The sequence below is a fragment of the Apodemus sylvaticus genome, chromosome 10 (genome assembly GCF_947179515.1).
Source record: "Apodemus sylvaticus chromosome 10, mApoSyl1.1, whole genome shotgun sequence".
Taxonomy (NCBI): Eukaryota; Metazoa; Chordata; class Mammalia; order Rodentia; family Muridae; genus Apodemus; species Apodemus sylvaticus.
In genome coordinates, this window is record NC_067481.1 from 29,010,065 (window position 1) to 29,024,889 (window position 14,825).

General features: G+C 50.3%; 1 protein-coding gene across 2 annotated transcripts in view; it reads left to right on the forward strand.

Annotated features, from left to right (window-relative positions):
• The first annotated feature begins 312 nt into the window (after positions 1-312).
• Abcc3 (ATP binding cassette subfamily C member 3) overlaps positions 313-14,825 on the forward strand; it is a 49,828-nt gene continuing 35,315 nt past the window's right edge. For both annotated transcript variants that reach the window (XM_052194902.1, XM_052194903.1), the window contains exon 1: positions 313-408. In XM_052194902.1, coding sequence (XP_052050862.1) covers positions 364-408 — 45 coding nt within the window. In that variant the 5' untranslated portion in view covers positions 313-363. The remainder of the gene's footprint in view (positions 409-14,825) is intronic.

Here is a 14,825-nt window from a genome sequence, read left to right on the forward strand (position 1 = left end):
GGTAACATATGAAAAGAGATATTGGGCTCACAAGCACTTCACACACTATAGACGATGGATCTTGTATTTATTTATAAAGCCAGAAATGACCCTACCTTTATAAAGGACTTCTTTTACAGTGAGACTCATTTCCAGGTCCATCATCTTCGGGGTCTAGAATCTACAGTCCCTTTCTTACAGTCCCTTTAGGTACCAGCAGTTTTACCGAGGCTGTGTTGCAATCGCTGGGACGGGGAGAACTTGACCCAGAGGGCGGGGCGGGGAGGAGTGCCGATGGAGCTGGGAGTCAGAGGCGGTTCCGGGGCATATCTGCTGGAGCTGAGCTGAACTGAGATCCCAAGTCCTGCGGTGCACCAGAGCCACATGGACCGCCTGTGCGGCTCCGGGGAGCTGGGCTCCAAGTTCTGGGTAAGAAGCGTCTCTTGGGATCCGTGCTACGGAGGAAGTAGGTGTCAACTATGGGAAGTCTGGTCTCCCGCCCCAACACAGCCTTCCGGAGGAGGCACCATGGGAGTGCCGGAGCAGCAGCTGATGCCCTGGGAAGGAGAGGGTGCATAGTCAGAACTGGGAGGGTCTAGGCTCCAAAGGAGGAAAAATGGGCGCAGAAGGGTATATAGCCACGATGCTGCGGTGCCTTGACTCCACGTGGAGAAGCTAGGGAGAAAGGAGACTCCTGGAATCTGTAGCTGCAGGACACCAATTACAGAGAAGCACAGGCATTTGCCTGTTGGTGTAAGTCTCTCTGTCTGGTTGATCCCAGGGTACAGAAGGAACATTTTGCATTTTGCCTGCAACCCTAATGAATGAACTCCCCACCCCCAGCACCCTACCCGACCCACTAACTGTGGTTTGGTTGCACATCCAATCTTCCTTCCCTATACCCTAGGACATCCAGAGCCTACTACTCCATTGGGACTTGGTACCGCTAGACTTTCCAGGTCCTGTTTCGGGAGACTACTGTTTCTGTGGGGAGGATCCACCTGCATGTCTGTGAGGTAGCCCTATCTACACCCAGGACATAAGAGAGAGAGAGGAGGGTCTGAGGTCTCCTAGCCCAAATCTTTCCATTGATAGATAGGGGAAATGGGGGTCCAGAGAGGAAGGGACTTACTCCAAAGCACCCAATTCCATGAAACCAGATAATAAAGTTAAAGCAAGCCTTTTGTATTGGGATTATAGCTCAGGGGCGTGGCACTTGCCTGGCTTGCAGGAGACTCTGGGCTCGAGACTCTGGGCTCAAAACTCAGTAGCCTGTGCGCGCTCGCACGCGCATGCGCATGCGCACTCGCTGGCTCGAGGAAAAGTAACTTTCTGTGGCTTTCATCAAATCCTTGTATCAGTCAGCCTTAGTGTCTGAAGGGTGTGCAGCCTCAGCACTCCTCTACCAGGCAGGGCAACTGAGGATACAATCTCAGCTTCACAGGCAGACTTCATAGGGGGCTACTTTCTGATTACCCAGAGGCTGCCCACCCGAGGCTGGTTTCAAATGGAGACTCAGAATCCCAGTGTGTGTTTTTCCCATCGTGAGTATTTGTGTGTATGCATCCGGCGTGTGCAGGTATGCGTGTGCAGGTATGGGTGTGCGGGGGTGAAGGTGAGCTGTTTTGCACAGACGTGTGCTAGGCACCTGTGTGTGAACAGATATGCCTGTCAAAGTCAAGAGTCATGCTCTAGTGTTGTCATTTAAGGTATCTCGGACTCGGCTGGGTGCAACATGGGCTCGAGAAAAGTGAAAAGGCCTAAGTCCTCCTCCCTCCCTCCTCCCCTCCCCTCCCTCCGTCCCAATGTCAAGAAACTGGATGTGGCTACACAGCCTGGCATCCAGCATTCAGGAGCTGGAAGTAGAACCAGAAATTCAAGGTTATCCTTGGCTATAGGATAAGTGCCAAGGCCAGCCTGAGATGCATGAGACTTTATCCCCAAACAAAACAAAACAAAACAAAACAAAACAAAACAAAACAAAAAAATGCCTCTGGAGACCACCCCTTTTCTTTGGGTCACTAACTGGTTCTAGCTCAAAGCCTGAGGCATGTCCTCATCAAATAGAGTGGCGCAGTCACTCTTCTTGAAGGTCCAGAGGGGGTACCCTGGCTTATCGGCGCACCTCCGGCCTCTGCTCACTTGAACTTGGCAGGTGTGACTACAGCATGGTAATGATCACAGTGACTAGGCAAAAATGGTTGATGATCAGGAGGGAGGGTGTGTCAATCTTCAGGTACAACCTTCCTGGTTCCTAGGAGGCAATGTTGCTCCCCAGAGGCTGGAGACAGAAGCCTCAGGATTCCCTCCTGTCCCAAGCTCAGAGATATGTGATACAGGGGCTTAGCTAACCCAGCCTTTCAAGGTAGAGACTTGGGGAGAAATGGACACCTGGCTGGTATAGCCATGGTGAGGTCACCGTATTGTCCCAGCATGCGGGTCTAAGAGGCGAGATGCCTGTGTCAGAGTGCCAACCTTCCCACTGCCTGGCTGCACTTCTGAGCCTCAGGCATCCTGGCCCTGGAACATAATACTGCGCACGAGGCCATGTGGCTTGGATCTCATCTCTACTGTGACCCTTTGGGGTAGGGGGTTGTCTCTCTTCTTAGATGACTTCAATGACAGGGAACTGACTCCTCCTCTGCCCATTCCAGACTGAAAACGTCCTCCATCTTCCAGATGTGGCTTCTGGAGACAATTCCTGGCTGTACTTGCCAGTGGCTTCATCTTGGGGTATGAGAAAGCAGGAAGCATCACAGAGTTCAGCCCAGCGGAAGGGGGGGGGGTGCATTGCAGAGCTAAGATGTGGAAGGGTCTCCCCTCTAGGAGGCTGGAGCCTCAGTCAGAGCTCAGTGACTCAAAAGCCTGACTTTCTGGACTACTCTTTTGTTGTTGTTGTTGTTGTTGTTGTTTGGTTTTTTTGTATGGCCACTTTGCATCTCATTTGTATCAGATACAATTCAGCTACACTCTGAACCTTAGGAGTTGTAGTGAGAAGTGACTGGGAGTGGCCAGGAAAACCAGAACAGAGAAGAAAAGGGAAGGGACCGGGTCATTTGTTTACCTAGACTTTCCCTAGCTTCTGATGGCCTTTTCCTCTTCACCTGCAAGATGAGGAGATAAGCCACCTGCCACTTACCTTGCAAGATTTTTATGGAGATCAAATGAAATAGAGAATGTGAAATTAAGTTGAGAAGCAAGAAGCTCTGTTGGCAGGCCTGGATAATCCTAGTGACTGGTGGGGAGACAACAAGGGATGGGGTCGGAATGCATGCGTGTTAAAGCCCTGGTCCTGTGAGAACAGGGCTGGCAGGCTGCTGGGACAAAGGCTCTGGTTTCTGGGGAGCAGGAAACTAATGGCTGCTACAGATTCAGCTTCATTCCCCCTAAGGGTAGGAATCTGGGGACCTGTGATCCTGTAGACATACCTACACCTGTATGTTCCACACGTACCACATGCTAGCGCCATGACATATCTCCTTCACTCTTCCTGTCCCCATCTCTTTGGGCAACATCTCTGAATATACCTTAAATTTGTGTAGAAATAAGTTCCAAAAGAAGAAGGCCAGAGGAAGACTCTGTCTCAAACAACAAACAGGACATGATAGTACATACTTATGATACCGTACTTGGGAAGTAGAGGCAGGGGAATCAGGACAGAATAGCACCTAGCTATGCAGCAAATTTGAGGTCAACCTGGGTTACATGAGAACCCCTCTCAAAAAACAAGGCCTGGCAGTGGTAGCACAGGCCTTTAATCCCAGCACTCTGGAGGCAGAGGCAGATGGATCGCTATAAGTTCAAGGCCAGCCTGATCTACAGAGTGGGTTCCAGGCCAGCCAGAGTTACACAGAGAAACTCTTTCTGGAAAAAGCAAAAAAACAAACAAACACATCAAAAAAATTGGAGAGCGAGTTCAGATGCAAGAGACCAAGGGCAGGGGGGTTGGGGTTTATCTCTGTTCTGACACACTGCCCCATGCCCCAGAGCTTCAGTGTTTGTTTTGAAACAGGTTAGACAGACCTCACCGGGGTGAAGAGAGTGCATAGAGAGGCCTGGACTTTTTGTTCTCAAAAAGTTTAGTCTGTGTGCATAAATAACTTTGATCCCAGGCCCTCGGGAAGCATAGAAATGCAGAGGCTCACTTTGCATGTATACAGAATTTTCAAGACTGCCTAAAAAGCAGTTGGTTGGCTGGCACTTGAGGTGTTCAAGTACCTACCTGATTTGTAACCACTCTGTAGGAAGAAAACCGAAGCAAGGAGAGCAGATTGGTCCTCACGTCAGATTCTGTGAGTTAGGGAAGAGGGACGGACGTTTCCTCCAGTTCCTCTTCCCTGATTCCTGGACCCTTTGTTTCCTGGCTTTCTCTTGGTCCCATGGGTTCCACGAGGGTCACGCCCATGTAGAAAAGATAAGTATCCCACCACCTAAGGAGGAACTAAGCTCGGGTGCCTTAAAGACCCATTCCCACGGCTCCTGCTTTGGCTCGTCTTGATCCTGTCATTGACTAGGTAGTAACTGTGAGGAAGTCACTCACCTTCTTTGGGTCTAGCTGAGATTTGATGGTTTTGGGGAGTTGGGGAGGCTTCAGGTCTGTAGCTGCCTGGTGATGATTCTGGGAAGATGAGCTTATGGTCCAGGCCCATAAATAAAGTGCTCTAAACCTTAGGGCTAACGGTATTATAGATCCCAAGGCTTCCTCTTAAGTCCTTGCCCAACACAAGTAGCAGCCATCAAGAGGCACAAAAGGTTCAAGTTTCAATGTATTTGGGCCTCCAAATGAAGACACCGGCATGCACAGAAGCTGGGATCTGAATGGCTGCTGAATAGACCGATGGGTGGAAGATGCCCACTCCTAAGCCTGCCAGATACCATCTCCTTCCAGGGACCTCATCTTCCCTGCCAGGCCGGAGGCCTGGAAAACCCTTTCCATTAAAGCTGGAGATATCAAACCTCGCGCTTATTAGATTTGCTCTCTGAGTTCTTGGCTTCTGGGTAGGAGATTTAGTCCCTTGTGTGGTCCTAGACCGTCTCCTCCTGTTCCCTGGGCCTGAGCTAGAGGGAGAAACCTAGGAAAGGAAGTGAGTCGGGGATGTAATCTAGGAGAGGAAACTTTGTGAAACCGACTGGCTTCCTTCCCCACCCTACTCCCCGACATGGTCTCCATAGCTGCATCTGCAATCCCAGCGTTCAGAAAGCTGAAGCTGAGAGACTGCTGTGAGTCTGAGGCCATCCTTGGCCATAGATGGTAAGATCTCGTTTCAAAAGAAACAAAGGGTTAAAGATGCAGCTCAGTCGGAGGAAGGCTAGCAGAGCATTTGTAAAGCTGGTGTTCGATTACAAACACCACACTTGTAAATCCTGGCACTTGGCTTTGGGAGGCAGGAGGTTCAGGAGTTCAAGGTCTTTCTCAGGTACATATGCACTTTGAGGTCAACCTAGTCTATATAAGACCCATCTCACAAAACAAATAGAGACTAGAGAGATGCCCCAGTGGTTCCGGATGCTTCTTGCTTTTCCAAAGGACTGGGATTCAATTTCAGAGCCCACATTAGGTGGTTCATACAGGTTGTTCATGCCCACCTGTAACTCTAGATCCAAGGAATCCAACTTCTGGCCTTCTTGGGTACCTGCAGTCTCATGCACTGATATATGCCAGGCATGCCTTTACATAATTAAAAATTGTAACAATAAGGCCAGGCGATGGTGGCACATGCCTTTAATACCAGCACTTGGGAGGCAGAGGCAGGCCACTCTCTGAGGCCAGCCTGGTCTACAGAGTGAGTTCCAGGATGGCCAGAGCTACACAGAGAAAACATGACTAGAAAAAAAATTATAAAAATAAATCTTAAAACAATAGCAAACTAAAAGGCTTTGGAGTACAAATGGCCTAATTTAGAGGCGATCAGAACACTCTGCTGTGCTCTCCTCTTGCCCACCTAGATCTGTTAGTTCTGCAGTTGGTCCAGGGAGCTGTGCTGTGGGGCAGGGTGTGGGTGGGAATGGGGTCTCAAGCCTAGATTAAATTTCTCTTCCAAACCAGACATGCCAGTTCCTAATCAAGTTTACTCCCAGAACTCAGCAGGTCCATTGCCTGGTATTGGCCTCAGGTGCATGGATGAACTGCAGGAGGGGAGGGCAGGCAGCTTGAGTCAACAATGACTGGTGATTTGAGTTCGTCGATGTCACACTGGCGCTGACAGGGCACTAGGGAGGAGAATCGAACCCAAGAGCAGGGCCTAGAACTTGGGTTGCATTGCCAGAGCTTAAATTCCACGCTATCCATGGGTCCCAGAAGTCCTGGCACACAGCAGCACTCAATAACCAAAGTCCTTCTGGGATGCCAAGTCATATACAGGAGGGAGAGGTGTGTTTGGCCTTCAAGCTATAGGCTGGCCCAGCATAGCCCTCTGTGGCCTCTCGGGCTTCCTGTTTTTGTCTTAGAGGGTGGAGGGGAATCAGAGGTGCCTGCTTCCCTTCTCTCCAATTTCTGCTGAGATATATGAGCTTGCCAATCGGTCCCTTCCCAGTGACCTCGGGAGCTGTCTAGCACAGATGGCCCCTACCACCCCACCATACTGGATTGAGGAAGTAATGAATCTTCTTTAGACAGAGCCTGTCAGCAGCCTGAGGCCTGAGAGATTGCTGGCAGAAGTGGGACAGAGAACACTGGAGCCCTCATTCCCCTCCCCTGCCACTGGTCAGAGTCTACAGGGATCTTAGCCTCAGTGCCCATTAAGGGGCATCTGCCCTGTGGTCCATTCTGGGTGCTGGACCTTCTGCCTTATCGGCTCCATCCAGCTGTTTAATCACAGTATTAAGGAAGCTGCTGTTGCTGTGGAAACCAAGTAGATGACAGCAGGCGGGGCTGTGGGCCTGGGCTGCCTCCCAGCTGGTGCTCTTCAGACCAGGGATGGAAGGGGGGAACCTTAAGAAGCCACCCTCCACCCTGCCTGAGGGAATCCAGGAAATGACCACAACTGACTCTGTCCTCTCTGTCATTTATACTTTAGTACCTTAGGATGGTGCCTTTGGTTGTTAGGATGGTGCCTAAGTGCCACAGAAACTGTCTGACGTTGTCATGGTGTTCAGCTACAGAAGCTGGGACCCGGGAGAGCACATTAGTTCATTCACTCGTGTGTTTTTGCTCAGTGTATAGAGGGTATGTGCCTTCTGGGCTACGTGCCCAGAAGCAGTGGACAGGCAGGTAGAAAGGCAAAGCTGATCTCTGGAAGCCCTGCCTGGGTGCTTTTCCTTGAGAGAAGGGCCGAAGTCATATGGCTGAGGTGGGCAGGCAGCAAACTCTAGGCAGTGAGCTGCATCGTGGTCAACAAAAGCTGTCCTTTAGCCTACCTGTCCTCAGGGAACACCTACTGTAGCAGGAGAAGGTAGGAAAGCCCTAACTGAAACACAACTCACTTGTATCAAATGAGAAATGACTGTAAGGGCTGTGGGGATAACAAAATGGGTAAGGGACAGATGCAGGGTCAATGCGAGGTCTGCGGTGGCTCACAGTTCTAATTAGGAAGTCAAGAGGAACTTTGATGAGACAGCTAATCTCAGCTGAACCTGCACACTGGCAGTGAGGGTTCAGAGGCAAGTGAAGAAGGAACAGCTAAAGGGGGCCAGGCCCCAGGCCAGGGTCCCAAGGCTGACTGAGGCTAGAAGATCACATAAGTCAAGTCGGGAAGCTGCCCATGAGTTTGAGGGCTGTGCGGTATCTCCTGCTTTTTCCTTAATGCTGGTAAAAAGGCAGAGCCTATGATGGGCGTGTGGTCTGGCTCAGGCTTCCAATAGGTTTTCATTGCTGTTCTAGGAGAGAGAATAGAGGGACAAGAGGCTGGGTCAAAAGTAGGAAGCCAGAGGGAGGGCCCTGGAAATAATCCAGTCAGGAAAGCAGAGGGTGGAGAAGAGGCCGGATTCAGGAGAGATCAGGGTAAGTAGATGAGGTTCCCCGTCTATGGATAAGGTTAATCAAATATAGCATCACCACAGAGTTCTGTTTAACCTCTGTGTGTACGTGAGAGGGGCTGTTTTTGTTTGAGACAGGATCTTGTTATGTAGACTAGGATAGGCTTGTTCCGAGCTAGCGTAGTAGGATGTGTCGCTACACCTGAATTCCCACCTGATTTTTTTTTTTTTGAACAGGGTGGACAGGGTTTACTGATGGATAAGATTCAGGACATGAGGAAAGAGAAAACTGGGGTGCTCGGGAAGGAAGAAGGGTGGAGGAGAGATCAGGAGGGATGGAGGGAGGAAGAAAGGAAGGCGTTGCCAGTCACCAAGGTAGGCAGGCGGCAGAAGAAGAAGAGGTATCCCAGACCTGTGGTGGTTGATATGTCCCATAGATGTTCTAGCAATAGCTCTGGGGGTGGGAGGGAATAATCTGGAATGCAGGAATGAACAGGTACCTGCTGTCTCCAAGAAGACTGTACCCAATCAGAGCACATCCCTCACAAGGATAGTCACCCAGACAGGACCTTCCTGAGCTCAGAGCAACCGTCCAGTCCTCAGTCCCCAAGGTTGCTTGGTTGTGTCATGTCATAAAACAGGTTCCCAACAGCTTGATGTCCTGTCTATCACCCACTTTCCAAAGTGTGACCAGGTAGCAACTAGGTATCTTCCCGTCCGTTACTCCTGCAGGGAAGGAGGCTGTGGGCCTGTCATTGTTTGCATCTAAGGTTCAGAGGGTTGTGGGAACCAGCCACCATCTCATGACTCAAAGGTGGCAGAACTGAGATTAGTGGTACATGCCTGTAACGATGACACTCGGGAGGTGAGGACAACAGGATGAAGAGCTCAAAGCCAGCCTAGGCTACATAGTTCAAGGCTAGCCTGCCTTACACAAGAACTTGGCCCCAGACCAACAAGCAGACTGATAGAGCTATACTACATCGACAACACCAAGGTTGGTCCCTCTGGTGGCCTTAAAGACAGTGACGTGTCCTAGTGTACTATGGACCTGTACATAGGTTCTCTCACCCCACGGTCCTTGTCGCTTATTTAACAGCTTCTGGTCTGCTCCAGGGCAGCAGGACTTGTGCTGGGAGTTGAGTGGAGGGGGACGCAGCATCAAGAGAGAACAAGAGGAGGCTAAGGGGTACCCCGCTAAAGGTCTGCAAGGCTCAGGGGAAAGTGTTTCTGGTACACGTGCCCAGGGAGAATGGACTGGAAGAAACTATCATCACATGGCATCTCCAAAGCCAGGATATTTGCCCTGGCTCCACAGTGTCAACTGTCCCTGAAGCTGTTGCCAAAGCTGGTGCTGTCACTTTTCCTGTGTAGACTGAACCCAACAACACCCCTGTCTTCTATCTCAGGAACTTGTTTTGAGATAGCACCTGGATAGCAGCTTTCCCAGGGCAACAATAACCTGCAGGAAAAGCTCTGTGGCACCTGTTCCCCTCACCTAGCCGGTCGCTGAGGCTGTACGTGACTTAGCAAAGTCAGGGCCCCAGTGTGGTGCAATCCAGGTACGGCAACAGTAGAGGTGAGATGGCCCAAAATTCGAGGCCAACCTGGGCACTTTAGCGAGCCTCAAGATAAACAATAAATCAAACACGAAGATATAGCCCAGTGGTAGAGAGAGTGCTTGGGTGGGATCCCAGGCTCTATATCCTTTGCCACCAAAACGGGGAAGACTCATTCAACATACAGGGCAATTTTTGGGTGGGTGGGTGGGGGGTGAAAACATGCCATGGTACCTGTGTGGAGGTCAGAAGACAGCTTTAAAGAGTTGGTTCCCTTCTTCTACCATGTATGTTTTTGGGAACCGAACTCAGATCGTCAGACTTCGTAGCATGTGCTGTTACCTGCTGAGCCATCTCCCAAACCCTCAACACGCAGTTCTGAAAGCTTGGTATATATTGAACTGAAAGGAGATTCTCGCTGGTCTTCAGAGTGAGTTCCAGGACATCCAGGGCTACACAGAGAAACCATGTCTCAAAAGCCCCCCACCCCAAAAAAAGAAGAAGATTCTCATTTGCATATCTGTACATTACAACTGTAACAGGGAGAACATTTGCTTGCCATGTAGCTATGGAGACTGTGTGTGTGTGTGTGTGTGTGTGCCATGGAGCATATATGGAGATTTGAGGACAATGTGGTGTGTTGGTCTTCCTCTTCCATATTGTTGGAGACAATGTCTCTTGTCTGCAGCGGTGCCTGTTAGGCTAACTGGCTCACACGTTTTGAAGGATTCTCTGCCTCCACCTCCCACCTGGCCACAGGTGCACCAAGATTACAGCTGTGGCTTCTGCACGTGGAGTCTGGGAGTTGAACTCTGGTTCTCACACCTGTGTGGCAAGTGCTTTAACAATCGAGCCATCTCCCATGTCCCCAATAGGTATCTTTTTAAAAACTCATAACCTGAATTGGTATCGGGGTCCTGGGCTTAGCATGCTTGGCTCAATCCCCAGGGCCAGAATCAAAGACAAAAGCCACAGCTGAAATGCCTAGAGGCTTCTTCGTGTAGAAATCCAGAGATCTGCTCGTCTCTGTCAGGAGCTTCCTGGAGACAGATGGGGTGTGTTCTCAATGGAAAGTTCACATCCTAGAACACACAGAATTGAAGGTGGACCCTTCAGAATAAATACCCCGCCACACTTTGTTGGCTGAGAAAAGCAGGCAGTTTCATTTATGGCAAACTCCAATCTGGGCCTGGATCATCAACTGTGTGAAAATCCATTGCCTGAGAGATCAGGGTGGGTTCTCTGTGGTGGATGGTGGTGAGGAGGGCCCGGGGCCTCTTCTGTCACAAGTGCTCTATCTATTGATGTGGGTGCTGTTTACACAGTTAAATACACCTGTGGGGGGCGGGGGTGCTGTGGAGGTTTCTATTTCAGAGATATGTGTGTTTCCCTATGATTATGTCACACTTGAACTTTAAAAAAATGCTTTTAAAATGGGTTTTGGCAGGAATGGTGGTACACACTCATAATCCCAGTACTTGGGAGGCAGAGACAGAATGATCAGGAATTTAAGGCCAGCCTGGGTTACTAGAGACCCTACCATAAAAGGAAAAAAATAATACAAGGAAGAAAGTGGTGGGTGGGGGAGGTGGAGAAGAAAAGACATAGTTGGGGCTAGACAGTCTGTCTGTCTTCCCTCCCTATTCATCTCCCTGATCAGGATAACTAGTGTCAGACCCAGCTCGTGATTGACAAGGCAGAAGCTCAGCGGGAGTGTGTGTGGTGGTGGTGGTGGCCGGGGGGGGGGGGGGGGCATTAGCTTACATAGTCTGAGAGAAGACAGACAAGTGGGCCAGACATGGTGTTACCTGTGTGTGATCCCCACTCATGGGAGGCTGACACCTGGAGGATCAGGAGTTTGAGGCCAGCCTGAACTCTTTTTTTGTTTTGTTTTGTTTTGTTTTGTTTTGTTTCGAGACAGGGTTTCTCTGTATAGCCCTGGCTGTCCTGGAACTCACTCTGTAGACCAGGCTGGCCTCCGACTCAGAAATACGCCTGCCTCTGTCTCCCAGAGTGCTGGGATTACAGGCGTACACCCCCCACCCCCCACCCCCCCACCCCCGGCTCAGCCTGAACTCTTGTCTCAAAAGACCCTGTATCTTGAACTATAGCTCGGTGGTAGAGCATCTGCCTGGCATGTGCAACCCCCAACCCCGCCCCCGTTTGATTTCCTAATAAGGAAGAAAGGAAAGAAAGGCAGGAGAGAAGGGAAAAGGGAATTATAAAGAATAAATGAGTACCGGCTATGTCCTGCATAGGGATTTAGAGTGCAACATGTATGTGCTAGCGATTACCCAACAGGAGCACACATGCTCGAGGGAGGAGGCTCCAGGCTGAATGCCCCTGGCTGCAGGCTGCCAGGCTGCTGTGTCTGCAGCACTGGACTCTTTCCAAAGCAAGGAAAGCTTCCCCAAGAAGTGTCACTCACATCAGGTGCTGATTCTAGATGTGAACAGATGCTGGGGGGGAGGGGAGAAGGGGGGAGGTGGGGGGGGGAGGGAGAGGCTGCTCTGAGCCTGCCCAGCACTGCTCAGCAGAGGTGCTGGGATTTGCAGAGTTGAAAGAAGAGGGAGAAGGTGCCTAGTCTAGGTGCCCAAGTGGCAACCTCAGAGCAGACTCAGAGTGCAGAGTAAAGGGACTGCGGGGTGGGGGGAAGGTGGGAGGAGAATCCTGCAGAACCTGCCAGCCAAGGTGGGCTGGGCTCAGGAAACATCCGGAGCCACTGTCACTTTGCCGGCACATGACAAGGGGACAAAGCTGTATTTCAGGAAGAAGCCACTGGGCCAGGGCATTGGAGGACAGAAGGCAACCCAGAGATGATTAGGGGAAAGAGAGGTTAAGGAAAGAGAAGTAGGGTGTAATAGCCTTCCCTAGAAACACAGGTGGAGAATGCAGACTCCTAGAAAGTTCCTTCAATCAGTCAAGGCCAGCTGAGGTTTTATATGCTCTAAGAAGACACTTAACTTTGTCTTCTAGGTAATGTGGAGCCACTGAAGATTATATTATCTTCTTTGTGAATGATTTCATTTCTGTGTGTGTGTGTGTGTGTGTGTGTGTGTTTGTAGTCTGGTGAAGGCTAGTGTTACACAGGGGAAGTCATGACAGGCCTTTTTGAAAGGGAAAGACTTAAGCATGTAAGGAAGAACACTCTAGAAAAAGAGGATGGTATGTGCAAAGACCCTGAGGCAGGAATTGCTTAGAATGTGCTCGGGAACAGCCAAAAGGTCAGCGGCTGCCATGAGGCAGGAGAAACGGTCCTAGAAGTCAGGTCAGAGTGATGGGACACGGTACAGGCTACAGGTGTGTAGAATGGAGGTTTCTAGTTAAGAGGTGATTATAGCATTGCTGATGGAGGAGCAATGGGCCAGAGAGATGAGCCTGAAAGTCATTGATATCTACATGGCCCGGAACTAGGAGGCCCAAAGAGATCAGCAGAGGGTGAGCCCAGATAGAGGAAAGAAAGGACTGAGCCTGCGCGCACTCACATCGAGAGAAGGAGCCAGCTAAGAGGCCATGAGGCATGGCCGTGAAGAAAGAGCAGGGCCAGCATCCACATCCTTGAGGTGCCAAAGGAAAAGAGAGCAGAGCCCCTTGGCAGGCTCTGAGAGGCAAGAGCTGGTGTGATAGCTGGAGGGTAAGTGGGAGGAGCCAGGTGGGAGTGGCCAACCTGGAGGCATCATCATCATCATCATCATCATCAAGGATTTCACCCAGAAGAAGCCAAGGCCCTCTAGAGGAGATCAGATCACAGGGCTTAAAAGAGGTGAAAGCCAGAGTCAGACACCTGCCTATCCAGTTACTCCTCCCAGGAAGGGTCCAGTTGAAGTGCTTCTCGAGGAAGCAGAAACTTGGTAGTGGCTTTGACAGACAGGGAGCACCAGTGGGGTTTATTATCCCTTTCAGGAAATAAACAAGTTTATCGTAAAAGGTGTTGACCAGGAGGTAGCTGAGGAAGATGAGAATGTCATCTGAGAGACAAGGGGGAGAGGCCACATACGCCCTAGGACAGTGGCTTGCAATGTCTCAAACAAGCCTTTCACCAGATCCTGCATGTCAGATAGTTACATTATGATTCATAAAAGTAGCAAAATTGCAGTCATAAAGTAGCAACAAAATTAACTTTATGGTTGGGGGGTCAGCACACCATGAGGAACTGTATTAATGGGTTGCAGCGTTAGGAAGGCTGAGAGCCACTGACTGGCACAAGAGACTGGAGCTAGTGACTCGGCTTCCGGGCTGCTCCTCGGTGAGGTCTGTGAACAATGATGCGCAACGACCCAAGGGCTGCGGTTGTGCACACAGAGTTCACCGGGACAAAGAGAACAAAATGCCAGTGAGGAATGCTTGCCAGGAAGTGGGAGAGCAGGAAAGAGCCATTGCCAAGAGTCGAGGGTACCAAAGCATGAGAACGGCTGAAGCCATTTCCCTGCGGAGTCTGAGAAAACTCGGGGGGGGGGGGGGCTGCAGGAGGCTGGGGGAGGGGCTGGACTGGAGAAGAGGAAGGAAGGGAAACTTAGACACCCAGCTTGCTTCTCCATCTCCTTTCAAAGACAGGCCAGTGCCAGCCATGTCTGCAGAGACCCTCTTCTTCTTCCTCCTCCTCTTCCTCTTCCTCCTCCTCCTCCCCTGTTCTTCCTCCTCCCCTTCCCTCCTCTTCCTCTTTTGCTTTTTCTTTTACATGTATGCGTGCACATGCACATGTTCCTGTGTGTGTGCAGGTCCACATACATGTATTCATGCATGCAACCCAGAGGACAACCTGCAATGTCACTCCTCAGGCACTATCCCTCAGGTGCCATGACTTAGGTATCTTCCATCTTTTGGGGGATAGGGTCTCTTAGTGGCCTGAAGCTCACTGAGTAAGCCTGTCTTCACCTCACAGCTCTGGCATTATAAGTGCAGAGCAGCAGACATGGTTTAAAAAAGAAGAATGAAAAAAAATCACTGCGCCTCCCCAGACCCATCAAACGCCACCCCAAATCCATAGGGCACCCCTTAATGCTTTCTTATCTCACTTGGAAGTCCTGAAGCAGCCAAGCCCCTGGAGTCACACACATTTGAGAGAATCTTTCAATTCCAGTAACAGAAAACTAATCTGCTTCCCGAAAAGCAGATTTATGTGCATGTTTAACTCGCATAAAAATGAAACGGTTGTTAGAGGGTGGGCGGGATTTCCTCAGGCAGCAGTTGTCTCTGGGGGATGGGAGAGAGGTGGGTTTTCTCATTTGTTTGTATTTGGGGGCCTTTTGTAAAAAGCGTCTAATACTTTGTGAGAAGGAAAGATGAGTCTGTCAGCCACCTTGGAGGAAGCAATCTGAATACAGAGCATTGGTGCATGAATTTATTACCTCATCAAGCTTCAAAACGTATGGA